Source organism: Salmo salar, chromosome ssa28 (genome assembly GCF_905237065.1).
Source record: "Salmo salar chromosome ssa28, Ssal_v3.1, whole genome shotgun sequence".
Lineage (NCBI taxonomy): Eukaryota > Metazoa > Chordata > Actinopteri > Salmoniformes > Salmonidae > Salmo > Salmo salar.
Genome location: NC_059469.1, coordinates 16,864,847 through 16,891,839, shown reverse-complemented (window position 1 = coordinate 16,891,839; position 26,993 = coordinate 16,864,847). Strand labels below are relative to the sequence as shown.

Below are 26,993 nucleotides of genomic sequence, written 5' to 3'. Positions count from 1 at the left end.
CCCTGATGCCAAATCTTTGAATTTTTTATTTTTTATAGCGCCCCTTGTGTGCACTTCCGGTAATACCGTATACCCCGGTATGGTAAAGAAACCCAACCCTATATTCTATAGTAAACTATATTAATGTTTCATGTGGGTAAGAAGAGAGAGAGAGAGAGAGAGAGAGAGAGAGAGAGAGAGGGTGAGAGAGAGAAGTAGAGCGGCAGGTGAAACCTCACCACACCCAGGCGTTAAATTATGAATCTGCAGTACGGTGGCGGTGGTAGCAGAGCAGTGTGGGCAACACGGCAAGCAGCGCACCAATCAGCTAGATGGCCAACCGAACAGAAGTCTGCTGCTGCTCCCCTTAAAGACTTTAGACCAGTGAGCCCTGTTGATTAGAAACCCTATCAGGCTTAGAGGACTTGGATGAGACTCTCAAGCCAACATGGCTTTTTATAGCATTTAAATAACACCATCCAACTAATTGGTTTCATGTCGCCGCATAAGCAGGCTGTCGTTTTGACTTTGGGACGGGTGATAGTTGAGGACAGGGGCATGAATATTTAAAAGATTTAGCGTAGCTGCTGGCTCTATATTTGTAGATCCCCAGTGTCTGAATTGACGCTGTGGACGTTTGTTTTGTCATCTATCATTAGTGTTGACTCTCTACGCTGCATCCAGTGTGAAGTGGTTTTACCATGTGATGTCCATTGAGGTGCTGGAAAAACACCATGATTAAAACAGATGATGAAGAAAATTCCGTCCGCATCCCAAATGACACCCTATTCCCCATATAGGGCCCATAGTACTCTGGTCAAAAGTAGTTCACTGCATAGGGAAATGGGTGGCATTTGGGATGCAGTCGCCATGTTTACCAGAACCATCGAGTAGGAAATTGCTTTTGGTTTCCCCGGCCTCTGCGGTCGACCAGTGTTTCGATCCATTAGTCTCAGGTCTCGTGTCCTGCATGTGTCCAGGCTCAGTTCACTCATTTGGACCCATGAATTAGTCAGGAGAAGGGAAAACAACTTCCCCAAGCCACAATGTCAAATGGACGTTCTTGGTGCCATGGAAAATCAGACCCTGCCATCTTCTCTCTTTGCCGTCAACCCATACTGGACTGGACTGCAAGCACGGATGGGCAAAAATGACAAAATACAATTACAAAATAGAATTACAAAATACCATAGAGATCAATGTGTCAAAATAAACTACAAAGTAATTGTATTTTTGTATTTTAAAATGTATTAAATTAAAACACATATATTTTGTATTTTAAAATCCAGAAATGCATTTGCAAGTAGCCAGCCCGAACAGCAACAACGTTGTCACTAACCGTTACAGTAGCCAGCCCGAACAGCAACAACGTTGTCACTAACCGTTACAGCAGCCAGCCCGAACAGCAACAACGTTGTCACTAACCGTTACAGGGACGTTTTACTTGCTATGACTGTGATATGTTGTGGTTTAACTACCTTAGTTGAGCAAAACACTCTGGATATACAGGTCTGCTAATTTACCAAAATGTTTATGTGAAAATGAACATGCATATTGTGTGTAGATAGGTGAGAAAAATAATCTATTTAATCCATTTTGAATTCAGGCTGTACCACAACTAAATGTGGAATAAGTCGAGGGGTTTGAATACTTTCCGAATGCACTGTACTGTCTATCCCCTGCCCCTTTGTTTTTACACTGCTGCTACTCTCTGTTTATTATCTATGCATAGTCACTGTGCACTTTATGTACAAATTACCTTGACTAACTGGTACCTCCGCACATTGACTCGGTACCGGTACCCCCTTTATATAGCCTCGTTATTGTTATTTATTGTGTTACTTTTAAAGAATGTATATTTTTTTACTTTAGTTTATTTGGTAAATATTTTCTTAACTCTATTGTTGGTTAAGGGCTTGTAAGTAAGCATTTCACGGTAAGGTCTACACCTGTTGTATTCGGCACCTGTGACAAATAAATTGTTCATTTTTACATAACCATTTATATTTAGTTAATTTAGCAGACGCTTTTAGCACATCATAGTTGTCGTGTCTGGACTATCATTAAATGTGATGACTGTTATTTTATCAAATCAATTCTCTATGTGTAATTATTATTACATGATTAAACTAATCATGTGAACTTTAATTAACTAGGAAGTCGGGGCACCACGGGATTTTTTTTATAGACTCTCTATTTCCCGAATCGACTCTTCAGATATGTTCATATCTTATCGATTAGTCTTCTATTAATGTATCATTATTACCTCATCAGTTCTCATTACTGAACGTCGCAAACCCTTGGATATCTGCACGACCCTAGCCTCCATAATGAATCAGCGATATACAAATTGCCTTAATTATTTATTTACTAACTAACTAAACAAATCACAGAAATACACAAACAAACAATATAGTTATTGGTTACTAACACAACACATTTATAAGTCTCTAGTGGGCTAAACCGGTATGACGGCTTGGTAGACAATGGAAAGGGGGGGAGACAGATAAAAAGAGGGAAAGACCAAATGGTTTCACTACACACAGTTGATAATTATATCCATTGACATGCTAATCCTTTGCACATGAACGGCCGCTCATGGGAAAATAATTGCAATGTATATATTTAGGCCCGTATGTCGTCGTTGTCTTCTCTGTTGGAATTGCCGGTCCATCTGCTGGAGAGTCAGTTCATCAGAGAGTCTCTGGTTAACTTCCCCAGAAGTCACAATGTCTTTTGTAGTTGTCACTTTCTCAGCGGCTCTGGATAGTGTCTGTTATAATGGATATGTCAGGCGTACCGATGGTCGTTGCATAGATAGATGCTTCCGCGGTTGTCGTAATTCTACATCTAGGATTTGCTTTTATTCTGTAGTGATCGATAGTCTCAGAGTTGAACCATTTCCAGCCGTGTAGCCAACATTACACTCTGTCTGGTCTCCTGGCATATAGAGTGGTAGTTCTTAACCATTTCAACATGTAGCGCCAGCTCCATATTTTATGGTCTAATGTAAATTTAGTCAGGAGTGGGTTTTATACACTTCTCAGAGAAGGGCGGTCCATGACAGCAACGTAATGTCTATACTCACGAGGGCGTGGCCACTGATTTGGTTAACTTTATATGAAAACCCATATTTTCTCATTTAGAAGGTTAACATCACATTACATCTTTTCACAAATAGTGTCATGTTTAATCACATAAGTTTCACAATATTTAGATGTAAACCCCATAATTAAGAAGTGTACACACCCAAAGACACAGTAATGTGTATTTCCTGTCCTTCATGAGATCACCAAATGAAACACACTCGTCATGACTGTTCTTTAAGTGTCCCCAGACCACTCCCACATTCTCAAAAATAGAAATATTGTTTAATTATTCAAACTTTTGATGTCCAAGGGTCTCTCTGTGTTCCACAGTTTATATTCCAAGCTCAAACACTACAGAGCATAGAGACAGCGTATTTTATGACTGCTATAAAACAGCCGACTTCCCGCTCTGCCCCTCTACGAGAGAGAGCACGCTGTAGAGCGGACCCACTGTAACATGATCCTTCAGATCGTCACAGGAGAGTTATGACATAGTGCTATCAGACTTCTGATTCCAACGCAGGCTTAAAAAGGGGGCCACAAACTGAACTCAGACCTGTGTTCTTTATAAGAGCCTGTTATTGTTAATAAGACAGTAATGGAACATGGATCGCGAGCAGAGCAACAACACCCTCATTGTTCTTTTAAATAAACACTGCTGGTCGTTCCCAGGTAATGCAGTGAGTCACCTTGTGAACCTTGTTGGAGGTGGACTGAGGTCCATGAGTCCAATTGAGGAGCTAGAGCTGCTTTTGTCTTATATTCTGGCATCCAGTTATGTGTGTCAGATTGCATTCAACGTACTACTTAGAATGCACACTACTTAGAAAGCATGCCCAATGTATTGCTTAATTCTAAGTAGTGTGAAAGTACTGACGTTGGAACAAGTGCATGCCTAGTTTCACAGCCATCTGTGCCCACTGGCACCATGCTGCAGGTCTCCTTATCAGCTGCCTTAACAACAGTCACCCTACAGAAGATGCCATGCCCTGCCAGCAGCTGTCATGCATTACCGGGCGAGGTGGGGTAACAGGGTAACCAGGTAACCTAAGGAACAAAGGCAACAGATGCGAGAGGTGTGCAATCATCTCGATTGGCCTTAAAGGGTGTTCCTTAGCATAGGCACACACACACACACACACACACACGTGCTCCTGTACTAAACACACTCTGGTCTAAGAACATCCTTGAATGCACACCAGAACCTCTCTTGAACAAAAGACATGATACTTTATATGCTCGCTGATGCCTACTGAAACACCCACATGGACACGCACACAGCCCTGCCTGCCAGGTACAGTAGGTGGTGCTGCCAGCCTGTCTGAGTAGAGTAGAGTAGAGTAGAGTAGAGTAGAGTAGAGTAGAGCAGAGCTCTCAGACAGATAGGTTGAAGTACATCAAGGCCAGAGCCATCTCTCTTCTGTCCTATGTCATCTCCACCCCACGCACACACACACAACGCATCAGTTCTGTCACGTTGCTGGTGAGGACACCAGACCGATGCGGTTCTGTAGGTTACTGAGTGTCTCTGACCCTGGCTAGAGAGAAGAGAAGAAGAGCTCCTGGTTTACAATACAATACTATGTTTCCTGAGAAACGTGATTCTCCCTACCCTCCTCGCATTCTCCCTCCACTCCTCTCTTCCCTCCCATCTCTTACCTCTCTCCTCTCTTCTGTTTGCTGATTAAGTCTCTGTGCGTGTGTTTTGTTCCCTCTTTCTCTGTGTAATTGTACGCTTTTAAAAGTCAGATTTCTCCTCTTGAATTTCAATCAAGAGGCTTCAAAGTGAGCGGCTCCATGACTGAGGGGTCATTAAACAGGGCTATGCTGTGCTGGGGATACTAGACCAGACCCAGGCCATTCAGTCACACACACACACACACACACACACAGACACACACACACACACACACACACACACACACACGCACACAGGGAGACAGACAGACACACACACACACTGTCCTGAAACTAAAGGCCCTCTCTCCAGCCATTCAGAGCTGGACATGAACAGAACAGACTATTTAAACCCTGAACGCACCACAACATCCAGTAGTCCTGAAGTCTACTCAAAAACGTGAGTGACATCAAGACAATGTTTTAATATTCACCACAGTGTCCAACAGACTCCTCAGCTTTGACCGACTCCTCTGCTCTGGGGAGATAGCTAAGTCTCCCAGACCACCACTTAGTGAAGTGATTGTTTGCGATACTATCTAGGTCTTTCCCCTGAGTTGTCATTATTATTACAGTTATTACATTCTGACTCTGTGCCACTGTGCGGTGCCCCTGTGGATGGACGCTGAATAGACCTGAGTATGGCTTGCCGGTGGGTAAAGATAGTGGATGATGGCGCCTGATGTTGTTCACTTTTCAGAAATGACATGGATGGCACAATATCTCACATCAATCACCAGACAGTCTGGTTGAGTCCCAAATGTCATCCTGTACCCTATACAGTGCATTCGGAAAGTATTCAGAACCCTTGACTTTTTCCACATTTTGTTACGTTACAGTCTTATTTTAAAATTGATTAAATTGTTTTTTTCCCTCATCAATCTACACACAATACCCCATAATGACAAAGCAGAAAGTTTTTTTGACATTTTTGTAAATGTATTAAAACAAAAAAACGGTAATATCATGTTTACATAAGGACTCAGTACTTTGTTGAAGGACCTTTGGCAGAGATTACAGCCTCGAGTCTTTTTGGGTATGACGCTACAAGCTTGGCATACATGTATTTGGTGAGTTTCTCCAATTCTTCTCTGTAGATCCTCTTAAGCTGTGTCAAGTTGGATGGGGAGCATCGCTGCACAGCTATTTTTAGGTTTCTCCAGAGATGTTCGATTGGGTTCAAGTCCGGGCTCTGGCTCGGCCACTCAAGGGCATTCAGAGACTTGTCCTGAAGCCACTCCTGCGTTGTCTTGGCTGTGTGCTCTGGAGCAGGTTTTCATCAAGGATCTCTCTGTACTTTGCTCCGTTCATCTTGCCGTCGATCCTGACTGGTCTCCCAGTCCCATCCGCTGAAAAACATCCCCACAGCATGATGCTGCCACCACCATGCTTCGCCATAGGGATGGTGCCAGGTTTCCTCCAGACGTGACGCTTGGCATTCAGGCCAAAGAGTTCAATCTTGGTTTCATCAGACCAGAAAATCTTGTTTCTCATGGTCTGAGAGTCCTTTAGGTGCCTTTTGGCAAAATCTCCAAGCGGGCTGTCATGTGCCTTTTACTGAGAAGAGGCTTCCATCTGGCCACGCTACCATAAAGGCCTGCTTGGTAGAGTGCTGCAGAGATGGTTGTCCTTCTGGAAGGTTCTCCCATCTTCAGAGAGGAACTCTGGAGCTCTGTGAGTGTGACCATTAGGTTCTTGGTCTCCTCCCTGACCAAGGCCCTTCTCCCTCGATTGATCAGTTTGGCCAGTTGACCAGCTCTAGGAAGAGTCTTGGTGGTTCCAAACTTCTTCCATTTAAGAATGATGGAGGCCACTGTGTTTTGGGGGATCTTCAATGCTGCAGAAATGTGTTGGTACCCTTCCCCATATCTGTGCCTCGACACAATGCTGTCTTGGAGCTCTACGGACCATTCCTTCAACCTCATGGCTTGGTTTTTCCTCTGACATGCACTGTCATGTGGGACCTTATATAGACAGGTGTGTGTGCCTTTCCAAATCATGTCCAATCAATTGAATTTACCAATCAAGTTGTAGAAACATCTCAAGGAAGATCAATGGAAACAGGATGTACCTGAGCTCAATTTCGAGTCTCATATTAAAAGGTATTTCGCTTTGTTGTTATGGGGTATTCTGTGTAGATTGCTGAGGATTTCTTTACATTTAATACATTTGACAATAAGGCTGAAATGTAACAAAATGTGGAAAATGTCAAGGGGTCTGAATACTTTCCGAATGCACTGTATAGTGCACTACTTTTGACCAGGGTCCTATGGGTGCACTAGGGAATAGGGGGAATTGGGATGTAGACTGCGTGGGTGTGGAGGGGCACGGTGGCACTCAGGGCTCTATCTACCCCACAGTAGGCCCTTTGTATCTCCAGCTGCAGATGGATAAAAGTCCCTGTTTAAACCATCAGACCCCCGGATCTAACTGCTGCTCCGCCCGTCAGTTTCTCTTCACCACTTTAATTACCTGCGCAGGAGAGGTGGCCGGTGGTACCTTAATTGGGGAGAACGGGCTCATAGTAATAGCTGAAACTGAATAAATTGAATGGTATGGAGCACATCAATACATTTAATACATTTGACAATAAGGCTGAAATGTAACAAAATGTGGAAAATGTCAAGGGGTCTGAATACTTTCCGAATGCACTGTATAGTGCACTACTTTTGACCAGGGTCCTATGGGTGCACTAGGGAATAGGGGGAATTGGGATGTAGACTGCGTGGGTGTGGAGGGGCACGGTGGCACTCAGGGCTCTATCTACCCCACAGTAGGCCCTTTGTATCTCCAGCTGCGGATGGATAAAAGTCCCTGTTTAAACCATCAGACCCCCGGATCTAACTGCTGCTCCGCCCGTCAGTTTCTCTTCACCACTTTAATTACCTGCGCAGGAGAGGTGGCCGGTGGTACCTTAATTGGGGAGAACGGGCTCATAGTAATAGCTGAAACTGAATAAATTGAATGGTATGGAGCACATCAAACACATGGTTTCCATGTGATTGATACCATTCCATTTACTCCATTCCAGCCATTATTATGAACCTTTCTCCCCTCAGCAGCCTCCTGTGCTGCACAGAGCTGGGTAAGTGTCAGCCATTGCGGTGCTCACAGTCGTACTGTGGCAGATGGCAGCAGAAGTGAGAGAGGAGTAAGCAACCCAGCGCTGTGTAAATAGTGGGCTGAACTACACTCCAATGTATTTTGTAACAAGATACTTTCGAAAGATGTCATTTGTATTGGGTGGAACTACATTCCAATGCGTATTTGAATTACTTCTGAGTATTTTGTATGTTGTATTACACTGGGCTGAACTACACTCCAATGTATTTTGTTACAAGATACTTTCGAAAGATTTCATTTGTTTTTTCAAAATACAACATATTTTTCTATACCATTACTTTAAAGTAGTTCGCCATTTTGTGGCCCTCTTTCACCCTACATTGATATCTAAAGTATGATGGCACTATGGTGTGATAAGAGTGTCTGCTAAATGAACTCAAGATCAATGACAATTCCCAGTGTGCTTTGCAGTTGTTCATTTTAATATAAACATTTACATTTTGGTTATTTAGCAGACACTTATCACACCATAGTGCCATGAGACTTTTGATACCATTGTAGGGTGAAAGTGTAAGGGGTGCGTAACTGGTGGCACGGAAGTCAGACGCAGGAGAGCAGAACTAGGTAATAGCCAGAGCAGTTTAATTCCAAAACCAACGGCATCAAGAAAATAACAACTTGGGTACAAAACTCGACGCGCACCTGTCAACATGTGCACAAGCACTTACAAACAAACAATTCTGCACAAAGACATGGGGGGGAACAGGGGGTTAAATAAACAACATGTAATGAGGGGAATTGAGACCAGGTGTGTGAGAAGACAAGACAAAACAAATGGAAAATGAAAAGTGGATCGATGATGGCTAGAAGACCGGCGACGCCGAGCGCCGCCCGAACAAGGAGAGGAACCGACTTCGGCGGAAGTCGTGACAGAAAGAGGGCCACATAATTGTGAACCGCTATAAAGAAATGGTTTAGAGAAGGATTTTGTATTTATAAAATATAAATCACAGCTTTCGAAAGTATGTTGTTACAAAATACTTTGGCGTGTAGTTCAGCCCGTGGAATACAAATGACAAAATATTCAAATACGTATTTCAAATACATGGAACAGAAATACTGCCCTCCTCTGAACGTAGCTCAATAACCCAGCTTCAACAACCCAACCTGGCTTTGGCAATGGGTTATCAAGTGGCCCAAATGCACGGTCAAAATAACCAAACTTGTTCTGTCCAATATTTACCCAAATTTAGTTTTGAGTGCATTTGCATATATTGGTGTGTAGTCACAAGCCCTGCCTCAGGGATAATTGCAGTCAGTCTCTACTGACAGATTCATAAAACAAAAAGTATTATTATATGTTATGCAATGTTTCTGTGGTATGATGACTAATCATTAAAATATCCCTTTTCTCACTTTTCATCCCTCTCTCCTCCCTTCCTCTCTGCTGTAGATGGTGGTACTGATGGACCCCATGGAGGATCCAGATGATATCCTGCGTGCCAACCGTTCCCGGGAAAAGACCTATATGTTCGACGTAGCGTTTGACTACTCAGCCAACCAGGAGGAGGTGTACAGAGCCACGACCAAGGGCCTAATCGAAGGCCTCATATCTGGCTACAACGCCACCGTTTTCGCCTACGGACCCACAGGTTTGTCATAGCTGCCATATCCTCTATTCCAGGGGTTCCCAAACTTTTTATAGTCCCGTACCCCTTCAAACATTCCACCTTCAGCTGCGTATCCCCTCTAGCACCAGGTTCAGCGCACTCTCAAATGTTGTTTTTTGCCATCATTGTACGATACATTTATTAAACATAAGAATGAGTGTGAGGTTTTGTCACAACCCGGCTCGTGGGAAGTGACTAAGAGCTCTTAAGGACCAGGGCATAAATAATAATATAATAATAATCAATAATTTTGCTCTTTATTTAAACATCTTACATATAAAACCTTATTTGTTCATCGAAAATTGGGAATAACTCACCACAGGTTAATGAGAAGGGTGTGCTTGAAAGGATTCACAAAGCTCTGCAATGTTGGGTTGTATTGGAGTCTCAGTCTTAAATAATTTTCTACACACAGTCTGCGCCTGTATTTAGTTTTCATGCTAGTGAGGGCCGAGAATCCACTCTCACATAGTTACGTGGTTGCAAAGGGCATCAGTGTCTTAAAAACGCGATTTTCCAAAGTAGGATACTCTGACTGCAACCCAATCCAGAAATCTGGCAGTGGCTTCTGATTAAATTACATTTTCACAGAACCGCTTGTTGCAATTTCGATGAGTCTCTCTTGTTCAGATATCGGTAAATGGACTGGAGGCAGGGCATGAAAGGGATAACGAATCCAGTTCTTTGTGCCATCTGTTTCGGGAAAGTACCTTTGTAATTCCGCACCCAACTCACTCAGGTGCTTCGCTATATCACATTTGACATTGTCCGTAAGCTTGAGTTCATTTGCACACAAAAAATCATACAATGATGGAAAGACCTGTGTGGTATCCTTGTTAATGCAGACAGAGAAGAGCTCCAACTTCTTAATCATAGCCTCAATTTTCTCCTGCACATTGAATATAGATGTGGAGAGTCCCTGTAATCTTAGATTCAGATCATTCAGGCGAGAAAAAACATCACCCAGATAGGCCAGTCGTGTGAGAAACTCGTCAGCATGCAAACGGTCAGACAAGTGAAAATTATGGTCAGTAAAGAAAACTTTAAGCTCGTCTCTCAATAAAAAAAAACGTGTCAATACTTTGCCCCTTGATAACCAGCGCACTTCTGTATGTTGTAAAAGCGTTACATGGTTGCTGCCCATATCATTACATAATGCAGAAAATACACAAGAGTTCAGGGGCTTTAACCTCTCTAGGGGGTCCCACCTGGCCAACATCCAGTGAAATTGCAGAGCGCCAAATTCAAAAACAGAAATACTCATTATAAAAATTCATAAAACATACAAGTGTTATACATCGGTTTAAAGATGAACTTCTTGTTAATCCAACCACGGAGTCAGATTTCAAAAAGGCTTTACGGTGAAAGCATACCATGCGATTATCTGAGAACAGCGGTTTGTTCAGTAATCCACAGGCTCAAAGGCAGTCACAACAGGCAGACGAAAAATCCGAAAAGTATCAGTAAAGTTTGTAGAAACATGTCAAACGATGTTTATAATCAATCCTCAGGTTGTTTTTAGTCATAATAATCAATAATATTTCAACTGGACAAAAGCTTCGTCAATATAAAAGGAAAACAAGAAATGCGCGCTCTCGGTCTCACGCATGGAAAACCTCTGGGACACTGAATGGTCCACTCGTTCAAAGGATCTTACTCCATCATTTTTCAGAATACAAGCCTGAAACAATTTCTAAAGACTGTTGACATCTAGTGGAAGCCATAGGAAGTACAATTTGAGTCCTAAGTCAATGGAATCTGTATGGGCAGTCAATGGAAAACTACAAACATAAAAGAAATCCCACTTCCTGAATGGATTTTTCTCAGGTTTTCGCCTGCCAAATCAGTTCTGTTATACTCACAGACATTATTTTAACAGTTTTGGAAACTTTTGTGTTTTCCATCCAAATCTACCAATTATATGCATATCCTAGCTTCTGGGCCTGGGTAACAGGCAGTTTACTTTGGGCATGCTTTTCATCCGGATGTCAAAATACTGCCCCCTACCCTAGAGAAGTTAACAAAGTTAACCATTTTCACTGTAGTGTCCAAAACGTCTTTCAAGCTGTCAGGCATTCCTTTGGTAGCAAGAGCCTCTCAGGGGATGCTGCAGTGTACCCAAGTGGCATCGGGAGCAACTGCTTGCACGCGGGTTACCACTACACTATGTCTCCCTGTCATGGCTTTTGCGCCATCAGTACAGATACCATCACATCTTGACCACCAAAGTCCATTTGATGCCACATAGCTGACCAGTACTTTAAACATATCCTCTCCTGTTGTCTTGGTTTCCAGTGGTTTGCAGAAGAGGATCTCTTCCTTAGTTGACCCCCCATAAATGTAAAGGACATATAACCAGGAGCTGTATCAGGCCCGCCACGTCTGTTGACTCATCCAGCTGTAACGCATAGAATTCACTGGCTTGTATTTGAAACAGTAATTGTTTCAAAACATCTCCTGCCATTTCACTGATGCGTTGTGAAACAGTGTTGTTTGATGAAGGCTGTAATGAACACGAGGGGAGACAGAGAGCTGGTTTCAAGTGCAGGGCACAGCAGGTGTTTATTGTAAAGGACCACAGGAGGAGGCAGGTAGCTGGGTCCAGGGGCAGGCAGAAGGTCATACACAGGGGGTCCAAAAGGCCAACAATACAGGCAGGGAAAAGGCTAGTAATGTAGTCCGAGAGATCAGGCAATAAGTAGATAACAGGAAATCCAATAGGTTAAAGTACAGGCAGGGAATAGGCAAAAAGGCATCGTTAGTGAGGCAGGCAAAAACTAAGGGGGCAGCAGCTCTTTGGCTGCATCAGCCGTTGGATGTGCTCGTGGAAGCAGAACAACTTGTGTCGTTGACAGGTGCAGGTTTAGTACTGCTGGTAGTAGCAGTACTGCCAGTAGAGCTGGTATGTGTCTCTTTAACCATTTATCCATTTTCGAGCAAACGGCATGAGCAGCAGCTACATTTGGCTACGTACAGACCATTCGTGGAATTCCCGTGAGAGAGTAACGGTTAATGTGATTGGATGTTCATTATTTGATTAGACTATCTGTAGTGGTGTTATTTCGCTGAACGCTAGATGGTTTAATTTGATTTTTGGCAGTGAAACGAGGCTACTCAGGTGAGAAAAAAAGCTGTGTAACCTCGTTGGAAAATATAAATGGACTGTTTGAAAATGTGAATTTTTAATATATATTTTTTTATGTGAATCACATTTTTATTTGGTGTACCCCCACGGCATTGCGCGTACTTGGGAATACCTGCTCTATTTTAATTGCATGCATCTGTGTGAATGCATGTGTGCATGTGTCCTCTGTCCCTGTGTGTGTTGTCCTCACCTACCACACACTGGGCACCAGGGGAGAACATTACATAGGAAATAATCAGCCTGGGGGTTGATGATCCTGACTGCATGTATTTTTATCCAAGTTATTTCTTATTATTTTGTTAATTACAGCCATATAATCAAACTCATGTAGTGCTATCTTCCTTTTCCACGTGATTAATCTGGTGGTTGTAGATTTTAATTAGTCTGATTTGTTACCATATGGACTGGGGAGGGGTGTTGTCTGTCATCTCTGATTCTGCTTTTAATAGGAACAGGAAATTGTGTCATAGGGAGCACCTGACTGCCAAGAAGCAGGGCTCAGACAGACAGTCACTACCTAGAAAGACAAATACAACTGACCCAAAAGTAATCTTCCCCTCCATCCCTTCCTCCCTCCCCCCTTCCTCCCTCCTGCTGTCTGTCTCTCCCTGTAGACTCACTGCTCTTAATCTCTGCTCATCTCAAATTAAACTAATTAAACTCAGTGTGTCACAGTCTTGTTGTCCAAAACAGAATTAAGATCTGGTGACTAGGCTGTCCTTCTCCACCAAAACAGGCATGGTTTCTTGAAATAGAGCTTGACTGGGGTTAAGCTTTCAACAAGAAGGCTTTTTAATATTGAGTTTAAACATAGTGTACAGCTACTGAATGTGAGGCAAATTCCTGTAAAAGGCCAAATAAATGAACTGAATTTAAAGGAGAAGTTTTCTTTTTTACAACCATATCTCTCTTTTTGATGTACTGTAAATGGAATGTTATTTGAAGGGTCCAGATTAAAAAAAAATCGATTTCACTTGTTTTTCAGAAACTTATCCCAAACAACAAAACATTTCCTCATCATTAGGAAGTGATTTGCTGTTTAGGTTAAGGTTCTCAAAAACAAGTGAAATCACAAAAAAAAGGTATCTGGACCATTCCATAACATCTCAGCTAGTACATAACATTCTGAGAACCATATGTTTCTTAGGTGGGAATTTCAGTACTTCAGCATAATGTTTTCTCATGGTTCTGTTTAAAGTCACGTTCTCCAATTGTTCAGAGAATGTTAAGAAACAACGATGTTCTGTGGGAATTTCAGTACTTCAGCATAACGTTTTCTGAAGGTTTCCTCAGTTCTATTAAAGTCATGTTCTCAAAACATTAAGAAAACTTTCCATAAAAAACACAAGAATACATTGGTAACGTTCAAAGAATGTTCTAAGAATGTTATTTAAAAACACATACGTTCCGTTCTCAGAGTCAACAAAACTCTCTATCCTCTATCTTGTTAAGTGTGTTCAAGTGTGTTGGCCGCGCCTTCTAATTGGACACACCTGATCTTAATGAGTGCTTGTTTCCTTTGAAATAGGGTCATTTTGAATAGACTAAAATGAACATCTTGGCATGCTAGCTCCATCCTGGTGGCGCACTGGACAAAGTCCATGGGTAGAGAAATGAAGATCATAGGTTTGAATCACACTGACGCCATGCCACAAAAAAAAAATGAGTTTGCATGATTCATGCCTAAGCAAATGAATTTCCAAGTGTCATGTCTGTGTTCAAAACAGTTAACCTAAGCTAGCAGAAAAGGATTTAATTAACTTCAAAATACCTATAATTTCCGTTCTCAGAACATTTAATTAAACTTCCCAGGAAAACCATAGTAAAAGGTTCTCAGATCCTCCATGCAACCAAGACATTTACATTCCCAGAACAGGTGTGATGTTCACTTCTGTTCTCAGAACATTTAATTAAACTTCCCAGGAAAACCATAGTAAAAGGTTCTCAGATCCTCCATGCAACCAGGACATTTACATTCCCAGAACAGGTGTGATGTTCACTTCCGTTCTCAGAAAGTAAAAAAAACGTTCAGTTTTACCAATCAGGAAACTTATGGCTTAGTTCCCAGAATCAATGGGAAACCAAAAACGTACGTTCCCACAACTTCCAGAGAACCAAATGTGCTTGCTGGGAACACATTTACATCATTTTTTTTATTTATTTGGCTGTAAAAATGAAAACTTCTCCTGTAAGTGAACTGATCTTGTAGAAAGGGGTACAAAAAATATAGTAATGACCCTGAAATAGACACTATTCAATGATCAAGTTGTTTGGTATTAACAATTTTATTCCCTTCAACTCAAACTGCAAACTGTGATTGTGAATATTTTCCTTCTTTGTGTGTGTGCGTGTGTGTCTGCGTGTTTGTGCTCAGGTTGTGGGAAGACGTACACTATGTTGGGGACGGACAGGGAACCGGGGATCTATGTACGGACTCTAAATGACCTGTTCAAAGCCATCGAGGAGACCAGCGATGATATGCAGTACAACATCTCCATGTCATACCTGGAGGTGAGAATGCATACTGTGTCTATGTCTGCTTCCCAAATGGCATCCAATTCCCTATATAGTGCACTACATTTCAAAGGTAGTACACTATATGGGGAATAGGGTGCTATTTTGGGACGCAACCTGTGTCTGCCATTGTTTCTCTTAGGAATACACGAACATGTCTAATGACATACATCCAACACAGCCGCCAGCAGCCTACTTGTGCTATAACAAACTGCCCTATCACCTGACCCACAAGGCTTTCAGTTCAGCTAAGGTCATCAACAGTCACCATTTATTTTTATTTTTTTAACTAGGCAAGTCAGTTAAGAACAAATTCTTATTTACAATGACGGCCTACCCGAAGGCAAAAGGCCTCCTGCGGGGACGGGGCTGGGATTAAAAATATATACAAATATAGGACAAAACACACATCACGACAAGAGAGACAACACTACACTACATAAAGAGAGACCTAAGACAACAACATAGCATGGCAGCAACACAAGAAAAACAGCATGGTAGCAACTCAAAATAACAACAACATGGTAGCAACACAACATGGCAGCAGCACAACATGGTAGCATCACAAAACATGATACAAATATTATTGGGCACAGACAACAGCACGAACGTCAAGAAGGTAGAGACAACAATACATCACGTGAAGCAGCCACAACTGTCAGTAAGTGTCCATGATTGATTCTTTGAATGAAGGGATGAAGATAAAACGGTCCAGTTTGAGTGTTTTTTGCAGCTTGTTCCAGTCACTAGCTGCAGCGAACTGAAAAGAGGAGCGACCCAGGGATGTGTGTGCTTTGCTTTGGGGACCTTTAACAGAATGTCAAATCAAATCAAATTTCATTAGTCACATGCACCGAATACAACAGGTGTAGACCTTACAGTGAAATGCTAACTTACGAGCACCTAACCAACAATGCACTTTAAAAAAATACGGATAAGAATAAGAAATAAAACTAACAAGTAATTAAAAAGCAGCATTAAAATAACAATAGTGAGACTATATACAGGGGGGTACCGGTACAGAGTTAATGTGTCGGGGCACTGGTTAGTTGAGGTAATATGTACATGTAGGTAGTTATTAAAGTGACAATGCATAGATGATAACAACAGAGAGTAGCAGCAATGTAAAAGAGGGGGGAGGGGCAATGCAAATAGTCTGGGTAGACATTTGATTAGATGTTCAGGAGTCTTATGGCTTGGGGGTAGAAGCTGTTTAGAAGCCTCTTGGACCTAGACTTTGCACTCCGGCACCGTATGACTAGGGTGGCTGGAGTCTTAGACAATTTTTAGGGCCTTCCTCTGACACTGCCTGGTATAGAGGTCCTGGATGGCAGGAAGCTTGGCCCCAGTGATGTACTGGGCCGTTTGCACTACCTTCTGTAGTGCCTTGCAATCAGAAGCCGAGCAGTTGCCATACCAGGCAGTGATGCAACCAGTCAGGATGCTCTTGATGGTGCAGCTGTAGAACCTTTTTAGGATCTGAGGACCCATGCCAAATCTTTTCAGTCTCCTGAGGGGGAATAGGTTTTGTTGTGCCCTCTTCACGACTGTCTTGGTGTGCTTGGACCAGGTTAGTTTGTTGGTGATGTGGACACCAAGGAACTTGAAGCTCTCAACCTACTCTAATGCAGCCCCATCGATGAGAATGGGGGCGTGCTCGGTCCTCTTTTTCCTGTAGTCCACAATCATCTCCTTTGTCTTGATCACGTTGAGGGAGAGGTTGTTGTCCTGGCACCACATGGCCAGGTCTCTGACCTCCTCCCTATAGGCTGTCTTGTGTTTGTCGGTTATCAGGCCTACCACTGTTGTGTCATCTGTAAACGTAATGATGGTGTTGGAGTCGTGCCTGGCTGTGCAGTCATGAGTGAATAGGGAGACAGGGGGGTACTGAGCACGCACCCCTGAGGGGCCTCTGTTTTGAGGATCAGCGTGGCGGATGTGTTGTTACCTACCCTTACCACCTGGGGGGCGGCCCGTCAGGAAGTCCAGGATCCAGTTGCAGAGGGAGGTGTTTCGTCCCAGGGTCCGTAGCTTATTGATGAGCTTTGAGGGCACTATGGTGTTGAACGCTGAGCTGTAGTCAATGAATAACATTCTCACATAGGTGTTCCTTTTGTCCAGGTGGGAAAGGGCAGTGTGGAGTGCAATAAAGGTTGCATCATCTGTGGATCTGTTGGGGCGGTATGCAAATTGGAGTGGGTCTAGGGTTTCTGGGATAATGGTGTTGATGTGAGCCATGAGCAGCCTTTCGAAGCACTTCATGGCTACAGATGTGAGTGCTACGGGTCAGTAGTCGTTTAGGCAGGTTCCTTAGCGTTCTTGGGCACAGACACTATGGTGGTCTGCTTAAAACATGTTGGTATTACAGACTTGGACAGGGAGAGGTTGAAAATGTCAGTGAAGACACTTGCCAGTTGATCAGCGCATGCTCGCAGTACACGTCCTGGTATTCCGTCTGCCCCTGCGGCCTTGTGAATGTTGACCTGTTTAAAGGTCTTACTCACATCGGCTGAGAGAGTGATCACACAGTCTTCCACAACAGCTGGTGCTCTCATGCATGTTTCAGTGTTATTTGCCTCGAAGTGAGCATAGAAGTAGTTCAGCTCGTCTGGTAGGCTCGTGTCACTGGGCAGCTCTCGGCTGTGCTTCCCTTTGATGTCTGTAACGGTTTGCAATCCCTGCCACATCCGACGAGCGTCGGAGCCAGTGTATTACGATTTGATCTAAGTCCTGTGTTGACACTTTGCATATTTGATGGTTCTCGGAGGGCATACCGGGATTTCTTGTAAGCTTCCGGGTTAGAGTCCCGTCCTTGAACGCAGCAGCTCTAGCCTTTAGCTCAGTGCGGATGTTGGCTGTTATCCATGGCTTCTGGTTGGGGTATGTACGTACTGTCACTGTGGGGATGACGTCATCAATGCACTTATTGATGAAGCCAATGACTGATGTGGTGTACTCCTCAATGCCGTCGGAAGAATCCCGGAACATATTCCAGTCTGTGCTAGCAAAACAGTCCTGTAGCCACTTTTTTATTGATCTAGTCACTGCTGCTTCCTGCTTTAATTTTTGCTTGTAAGCAGGAGTCGGGATAGAATTATGGTCAGATTTGCCACATGGAGGGCGAGGAAGAGCTTTGTATGCATCTCTGTGTGTGGAGTAAAGGTGGTCCAGAGTTTTCTTCCCTCTGGTTGCACATTCAAAATGCTGATAGAAATTTTGTAAAACGGATTTAAGTTTCTCTGCATTAAAGTTCCCGGCAACTAGGAGCACCGCCTCTGGGTGAGCGTTTTCTTGTTTGCTTATGGCGGAACACAGCTCATTCAATTCTGTCTTAGTGCCAGCATCTTACTGTGGTGGTATGTAACAGCTACGAAAAATACAGATGAAAACTCTCTAGGTAGGTAGTGTGGTCTACAGTTTATCATGACATACTCTACCTCAGGCGAGCAATAGCTCGAGACTTCCTTAGATATTGTGCACCAGCTGTTATTTACAAAAAGACATAGTCCACCGCCCCTTGTCTTACCAGACGCTGCTGTTCTATCCTGCCGGTGCAGTGTATAACCAGCCAGCTGTATGTTGATAGTGTCATCGTTCAGCCACGTCTCCGTGAAGCATAAGATATTACAGTTTTGAATGTGCCGTTGGTAGTTTAAACTTCCGCGTAGGTCATCTATTTTTTTGTCCAAAGTTTGCTAGCAGAATGGAAGGAAGTGGGGGTTTATTTGATCGCCTATGAATTCTCAGAAGGCAGCCCGCCCTCCGGACCCTTTTTCTCCACACCCTTTTTTTCCGACTCCTCTTCACGCAAATCACGGGGATCTGGGCCTGTTCCCGAGAAAGCGGTATATTGTTCGCGTCGGCCTCGTCAGACCTGTTCTGTGACTGGCAGAACGGTGTTGTATGTGGATGATGAGGGCTGCAGTAGTTATTTCAGATAGGGGGGAGTGAGGCCTAAGAGGGTTTTTATAAATAATTATCAACCAGTGGGTCTTGGTATACAAGATGACCAGTTTACAGAGGAGAATAGAGTGCGGTGATGTTTCCCACAAGGAGCATTGGTGGCAAATCTGATGGCCGAATGGTAAAGAACATCTAGCTGTTCGAGAGCACCCTTACCTGACAATCTATAAATTCCATCTCCGTAATCTAGCATGGGTAGGATGGTCATCTAAATCAGGGTTAGTTTGGCAGCTGTGGTGAAAGAGGAGCAATTACGGTAGAGGAAACCAAGTCTAGATTTAACCATAGCTTGCAGGTTTGATATGTGCTGAGAGAAGGACAGTGTACTGTCTAGCCATACTCCCAAGTACTTGTATGAGGTGACTACCTCAAGCTCTAAACCCTTTGGGGTAGTATTCACACCGGTGGGGAGAGGGGCATTCTTCTTATCAAACCACGTTACCTTTGTCTTGGAGGTGTTCAGAACAAGGTTAAGGGCAGAAAAAATCTTGTTGGACACTAAGAAAGCTTTGTTGTAGAGCATTTAACAGAAAATCTGGGGAGTATAAGACTGTATCATCTGTATATAAATGGTTGAGAGAGCTTCCAGTAGGAGCTATGTTGAGAAGAGCATGGGTCCTAGGATCAAGCCTTGGGGTACTCCCTTGGTGACAGGCAGTGGCTGAGACAGCAGATTTTCTGACTTTATACACTGCACTCTTTTAGAGAGGTAGTTAGCAAACCAGGCCAAAGACCCCTCAGAGACACCAATACTCCTTAGCCGGCCCACAAGAATGGAATGGTCTACCGTATCAAAAGCTTTGGCCAAGTCAATAAAAATAGCAGCACAATATTGCTTAGAATTAGGGGCAATGGTGTCATAATTCAGGACCTTTAAGGTTGCAGTGACACATCCATAACCTGACTGGAATACAGATTGCATATTTATTTGTATTTTTTAATTTAACTAGGCAAGTCAGTTTAGAACAAATTCTTATTTACAATGATGGCCTACCCCGGCCAAACCCTAACCCGGATGACGCTGGGCCAATTGTGCTCCGCCCTATGGGATTCCCAATCACGTCCTGTTGTGGTACAGCTTGAAATCGAACCAGGGTCTGTAGTGACCCCTCTAGCACTGAGATGCAGTGCCTTAGACCACTGCACCACTCGGGAGCCCCATACCTGAGAGAATACTATAGACATCAAGAAAGCCAGTCAGTTGATTATTGACACGTTTTTCCAACACTTGATAAACAGGGCAAAATAGAAATTGGCCTATAACAGTTAGGATCAGCTTGATCTTCCCCTTTAAATAAAGGAAGCACTGTGGCTGCCTTCCAAGTAATGGGAACCTCCCCAGAGAGGAGAGACAGGTTAAAAAGGTCAGAGATAGGCGATGATATGGGCAGCAACCTTAAAGAAGAAAGGGTCTAAACCATCTGAACCAGATGTTTTTTTGGGGTCAAGTTTAAGGAGCTCCTTTAGTATCTTGGACCCAGTGACCACCTGCAGGTAGAAACTTTGTAGCGGGGCAGCGGAAAATGAGGGAGGAGCATCGGGGATAGTCACATTAGAAGGGGTGGGAGATGAGGAAACGTTGGACGGGCAAGAAGGCATGGCAGAGTCAAATAGGAATCCTGACTTAATGAAGTAGTGATTAAAGGGCTCAGCCATGTGCTCCTTGTCAGTAACAACCACATCATCAACATTTAGAGACATGGGCACCTGTGAAGAGGAGGATTTATCTCCAGGTCTGTTTTCCAGAACTTCTTGGGGTTAGACCCACAGAAAGAGAACTGCTCCTTAAAGTAACTAACTTTGGCCTTCCGGATAACCTGAGTGCACTTATTTCTAATTTGCCTGAACGAGATCCAGTCAGCCTGAGTATGCATGTGCTCAGCGATTTGCCAAATGGAATTCTTGACGTGAAGTAACTCTGCCAGATCACAGTCGAACCAGGGGCTGAACCTGTTTTTAATTCTCATTTTCTTTGTGGGCGTGTATTTGTTAACGATACCACTGAAAATATAAAAAAAGAAGGTCCAAGCATCTTCGAAAGAGGGGATCGAGCTGATTCTATACCAATTTACAGAGGCCAGATCATGAAGGAAGGCTTGCTCATTAAAGTTTTTTAGCAAGCGTCTATGACAAGTCAGGACAGGTCGTTTGACTGAGCAGCCATTACGAACACAGGCTTTAAAACAGGGATCAGTAAGGTCATTACAGAAAACACCAGCCTGATACCTATAAGGTATACTAGTAGACCTTATTGTATACTAACTTACAACAACAGCTGCATTTATGTTTATTCAACAGTTCAGGTTGATACTCGTGTAGATACATTGCCTTCAGAAAGTATTCACACCCCTTGACTTTTTCCAATTTTTTTTGTGTTACAAGGTGGGATTAAAAGAGATGTAATTGTCATTTTTTGTCAACAATCTACACAAAATACTATGTAATGTCATTTGACATTTGGAAGACAAAATATGAAAAATAAACCACTAATGTATCTTGATTACATACAGTGCCTTCAGAAAGTATTCAGACTTATTCCACATTTTGTTGTGTTACAGCCTGAATATAAAACATGTATTACATTTTTTTAAATCTCACCCATCTACACACAATACCCCATAATGACAAAGAGAAAACATGTTCTTAGATATTTTTGCAACTGTATTGAAAATGAAATACAGAAATATCTAATTTACATACGTAATCACACCCCTGAGTCAATACTTTGTAGAAGCACCTTTGGCAGTGATTACAGCTGTGAGTCTTACTGGTTAAGTCTCTAAGAGCTTTCCACACCTGGATTGTGCAAAATTTGCCCATTATTCTTTTCAAAATTCTTCAAGCTCTGTTGATCATTGCTAGACAACCATTTTCTGGTCTTGCCATAGATTTTCAAGTAGATTTAAGTCAAAACTGTAACTCGAACATTCAATGTCTTCTTGGTAAGCAACTCTAGTGTATATTTGACCTTGTATTTTAGGTAATTGTCCTTCTAAAAGGTGAATTAACCTCCCAGTGTCTGGTGGAAAGCAGACTTCTGTTTTTTTTTATCCTGAAAAACGCCCCAGTCCTTAACGATTACAAGCATATCCATAACATGATCCAGCCACCACTATGCTTGAAAATATGGAGAGTGGTACTCAGTAATGTGTTGTATTGGATTTGCCCCAACATTTTTTGTTGTTGTTGCTGTATTACTTTAGTGCCTTGTTGCAAACAGGATGCATGTTTAGTAATATTTTTTATTCAGTACAGGCTTCCTTCTTTTCACTCTGTCAATTAGGTTAATATTGTGGAGTAGCTACAATGTTGTTGACCCATCCTCAGTTGTCTCATATCACAGTCATTAAACTCTGTAACTGTTTTAAAGTCACCATTGACCTCATGGGGAAATCCCTGCACGATTTCCTTCCTCTTCGGCAACTGAGTTAGGAAGGATGCCTGTATCTTTGTAGTAACTGGGTATATTGATACACCATCCAAATTGTAATTAATAAGTTCATCATGCTCAATGGGATATTCAATGTTTACATGTTTTACCCATCTACCAATAAGTGCCCTTCTTTGCGAGGTAATGGAAACCTCCCTGGTCTTTGTGGTTGAATCTGTGTTTGAATTTCACTGCTCGACTGAGGGACCTTACAGATAATTGTACATGTGGGGTACAAAGATGAGGTACAGGTGTAGGTTCTTAAATTGAGCCAGTTTCCTACAGCAGGAAAGTAATCCTGCAACAAACGGAAATGTGAGTTATTATGTGGATAATATCTTTTGTTAGGGCACCGAGTGAGTCCATGCAACTTATTATGTGACTTGTTAGGCACATTGTACTCCTAAACTTATTTAGGTTTGCCATAACAAAGGGGTTGAATACTTATTGACTACTTTGTCAGTATTTGAAAGGGGTTCCTTTTGTCTGCAGGCATAGTTTACCATTGTGCTTCTTAGGTACAATTAATTCCCAATTTCTTTCCAGGATCAATCACCATAATGAAAAGAAGCCTTGACAAGGAGTGATGTAGCAACCTTCTCATAAATATGGCTTCCTTCTAAGCAAACAGTGACGCACGCAGAGATTCAGTTGTTCCTCCTGTCTTCGTCTAGGCAGAAAGAGAAAGAAAGTGACAGATGATAGACAGCTTTTTATTAAAATAACAAAAATGGAAAGAATGCTTAATCAGCCAAAGACATACATCAGAAAAATATTTCTAGAGTAGAATCAGCGACAGTCCTTGTGATTGGAAGAAATGAGCCTTGAAGACATAAAAAGGGCACGATGCCATTGGTTTGAAGTTTGACACTCGCCTATTTGTACTTCTACTACAAGCTATTCTACAAGCTATTCTTTTACAAAATATTCTGCAATAAATGGGTAGAGAGTAGCAACACATGGTTAAGAAAGTTGAAGGTAACACTGGATGCCCATAGCATACGTTTCATACTGTAGTCCTGTCCAGCTCTGTGATGGCTGTACTGTGACATAGTGAGTGTTTGTCTTGTTGGCCTCTAGGGAGCAACCTGCTGATCTGCTGCTGCCCTCTCTCAGCCCTCCTATCACTACACAGAAAGGTTCAGTGTTGTTTTATGGCCCTGCTAAAACCATACTCGCATCTGCTCTCTCTGCTCCCTTGCTCTTTCAAATCAGCCTCCTGTTTCACCTGTTATTACACAGACATCAACTAAATACAAGTATGCACACAACTGCACATGCATACGCGTACGTAGTCTTTTAACACCCATGCACTTAGTTCAGCTTCTATTCTATGAGAAGTTCCTATGTTTTTACCCTCTGTTCATACAGTATGTTACTACCCTAATGAGAGGAGATGTGTTTTTCCCTTTCACCTGAAATGAAAGTGTTTAGATGGTAAGAATAACTGGATAAACACTCTCCTGTCTGTCTCAATCATTATTTCCCCCTTGAGTGAGTTTAGAGTGGTCCTGTGGTTCTGGGGTTGGTAATGAACAAGGATAGCCTACTCTGCAGGACTGTAGTTTTTTGTTTTCTTTACTGGCACACTATGATCTACCCTCCCCAGCCGCCACACGTCCCAGCCTATCCCCATCTGTCTGTCTCCCAGTGGTCTCTCTCTCTCTGTGTCTCTCTGTGTCTCTCTGTGTGTGTGTCTCTCTCTCTCTCGCTCTTTCTCTCTCTATTCCTGGTTGTCACTTTGTTGATGTAGGGATAAGAGCTCTCCACGTGAAATCATAGTCAACACACAATGATCAGCCTGTATGAAAGCAACTTGAGCTGCTGACGACAGACTGTCACAGAACAAGTTGGGCTAGCTAAATTAGGAGTTAGTAAAACAACAAAAGAGTTTGTATGTACAGTACTAGTTTTAGACCTTTCAAGTGTGTCCACATTGCGAGAGGTATTTTCCATGTACATGTCCCAAAACCATTGTGTCAACAACTCCAAAAGAAAACTCTCCAATGGAAACTTAACTAATGTTTCTCCCAACTGTCACTATAACAATTCCTTGGATATAAGAATTCCTTGGATCTAACAATTCCTTAAATGTTGAGCTTTTGAGATGTGATTTGGAAGCTGAGGAGAAACCTCCTGACTCTCCTGACCATTCCCTGTGTTATGTTCCCAGATCTACAACGAGATGATCCGGGACCTTCTCAACCCGTCTTCTGGGTTCCTGGACCTGAGAGAGGACTCTAAAGGAGAGATCCAGGTGGCTGGCATCACAGAGGTCTCCACTATCAATGCCCGAGAGGTGACTGGTCACACCTAGGAACACTTACTCCATGCTTTACAAGATCACACACTATACAGTACATAAAATACATACACAATCCATACATTATTCTAAATCAGTATATTGTATATTATGAAGCCTACACTCGAAAAAATGCTGGGTTACAAAACAACTCAATTTGGGTAAATATTGGACAGAACACATGTTGGGTCATTTTGACCCAGCAAGTTGGGTCACTTAGTTGGATTGTTGGGTTATTGAGCTATGACCCACCGGGTCAGATCAAAAGACTAGGGGCATGGCTTAGTAGGGGTGTGGCTTTCAAATAGTTATTTTTGGCCACCTGTGAGAGTACACTACATGACCAAAAGTATGCGAACACATACTCGTCGAACATCTCATTCATTAATATGGAGTTGGTCCCATTTTGCTGCTATAACAGCCTCCACTGTTCTGGTAAGTCTTTCCACAAGATGTTGGAACATTGCTGCTTGGGACTTGCTTCCATTCAGCCACAAGAACATTAGTGAAGTTGGGCGCTGATGTTGGGCGATTAGGTCTGGGGCGCAGTTGGTGTTCCAATTCCTCCCAAAGGTGTACAATAGGGTTGAGGTCACGGCTGTGCAGGCCAGTCAAGTTCTTTCACACTGATCTCGACAAACCATTTCTGTATGGACCTCACTTTGTGCACGGGTGCATTGTCATGCTGATACAGGAAAGGGCCTTCCCCAAACTGTTGCCACAAAGTTAGAAGCACAGAATCATCTAGATGTCATTGTATGCTGTAGTGTTAAGATTTCCCTTCACTGGAACTAAGGGGTCTAACCCAAACCATGAAACCCCCCATCCGTTGGACTGCCAGATGGTGAAGCATGATTCATCACTCCAGAGAATGCTTTTCCACTGCTCCAGAGTCCAATGGCGGTGAGCTTTACACCACTCCAGTCAAGGCTTGGCATTGCGCATGGTGATCTTAGGCTTGTGTTCGGCTGCTCAGCCATGGAAACCCATTTCATGAAGCTCCAGACGAACAGTTCTTGTGCTGATGTTTTTTCCAGAAGCAGTTTGGAACTTGGTGGTGAGTGTTGCAACCGAGGACAGACAATATTTACACGCTACGGGCTTCAGCACTTGGCAATACCGTTCTGTGAGCTTGTGTGGCCTACCACTTCGCAGCTGAGATGTTGTTTCTCCTAGACGTTTCCATTTCACAATAACAGCACTTACAGTTGACCGGGGCAGCTCTAGCAGGGCAGAAATTTTATGAACTGACTTGTTGGAAGGTGCCACAGTGAAAGTTACTGAGCTCTTCAATAATGCCATTCTACTGCCAATGTTTGTCTATGGAGACTGCATGGCTGTGTGCTCGATTTTATACACCTGTCAGCAACAAGTGTAGCTGAAATAGCTGAATCCACTAATTTAGAGGGATGTCCACATACTTTTGTATATATAGTGTAACTGTCATTCCGGTTCATTTTCTGTTGTATTATCATCACATGTTAAGGTTGAGCACTGACACTTGTAGCTTTTATGATGCCTACACAAGAGTATGAGTTTCTTTCGACTAGAGCCTATGTCACTTTGTTATAATATTTAAATAATACTGTTATTAAATGTTTGTTAAAATATGTAATGTGCAACAGTATTGAAGGAAAATAAAAATTTGCAGTGAACAAACTTACAAACAGGAATGACATTTACTCTCACGGATGGCCAAAAATAACCATCTGAGGCCTCCCGAGTGGCGCAGCAGTCTAAGGCACTGCATCACTGTGTCACAGCCGGTCTAAGGCACTGCATCACTGTGTCACAGCCGGCCGTGACCTGGAGACCCAGCATCGTCCAGGTTAGGGGAGGGTTTGGCCGGACGGGATTTCCTTGTCCCATTGAGCTCTAGCGACTCCTGGTGGCGGCCCGGGCGCCGGCAAGCTGACGTCGCTCGCCAGCTGGACAGTGTTTCCTCCGACCCATTGGTGCGGCTGGCTTCCAGGTTACGCGAGCAGTGTGTCAAGAAGCAGTGCAGCTTGGCAGGGTTGTGTTTTGGAGGACGCATGGCTCTCGACCTTCGCCTTTTCCCGAGTCCATAGGGACGTTGCAGCGATGGGACAAGACCGTAACTACCAGTTGGATATCACGAAATTGGGGAGAAAAAGGGGTAAAAGTACCAAAAAATATATAA

General features: G+C 43.0%; 1 protein-coding gene across 1 annotated transcript in view; it reads left to right on the top strand.

The window, feature by feature from the left end:
• Window positions 1–26,993, top strand: part of LOC106589211 (kinesin-like protein KIF19) — an 85,931-nt gene that overhangs the window by 36,560 nt on the left and 22,378 nt on the right. The window contains 3 exon segments of the mRNA XM_045710162.1: window positions 9,262–9,460; window positions 14,998–15,134; window positions 24,704–24,829. Of these exon segments, the coding sequence (XP_045566118.1) occupies window positions 9,262–9,460; window positions 14,998–15,134; window positions 24,704–24,829 (462 nt within the window).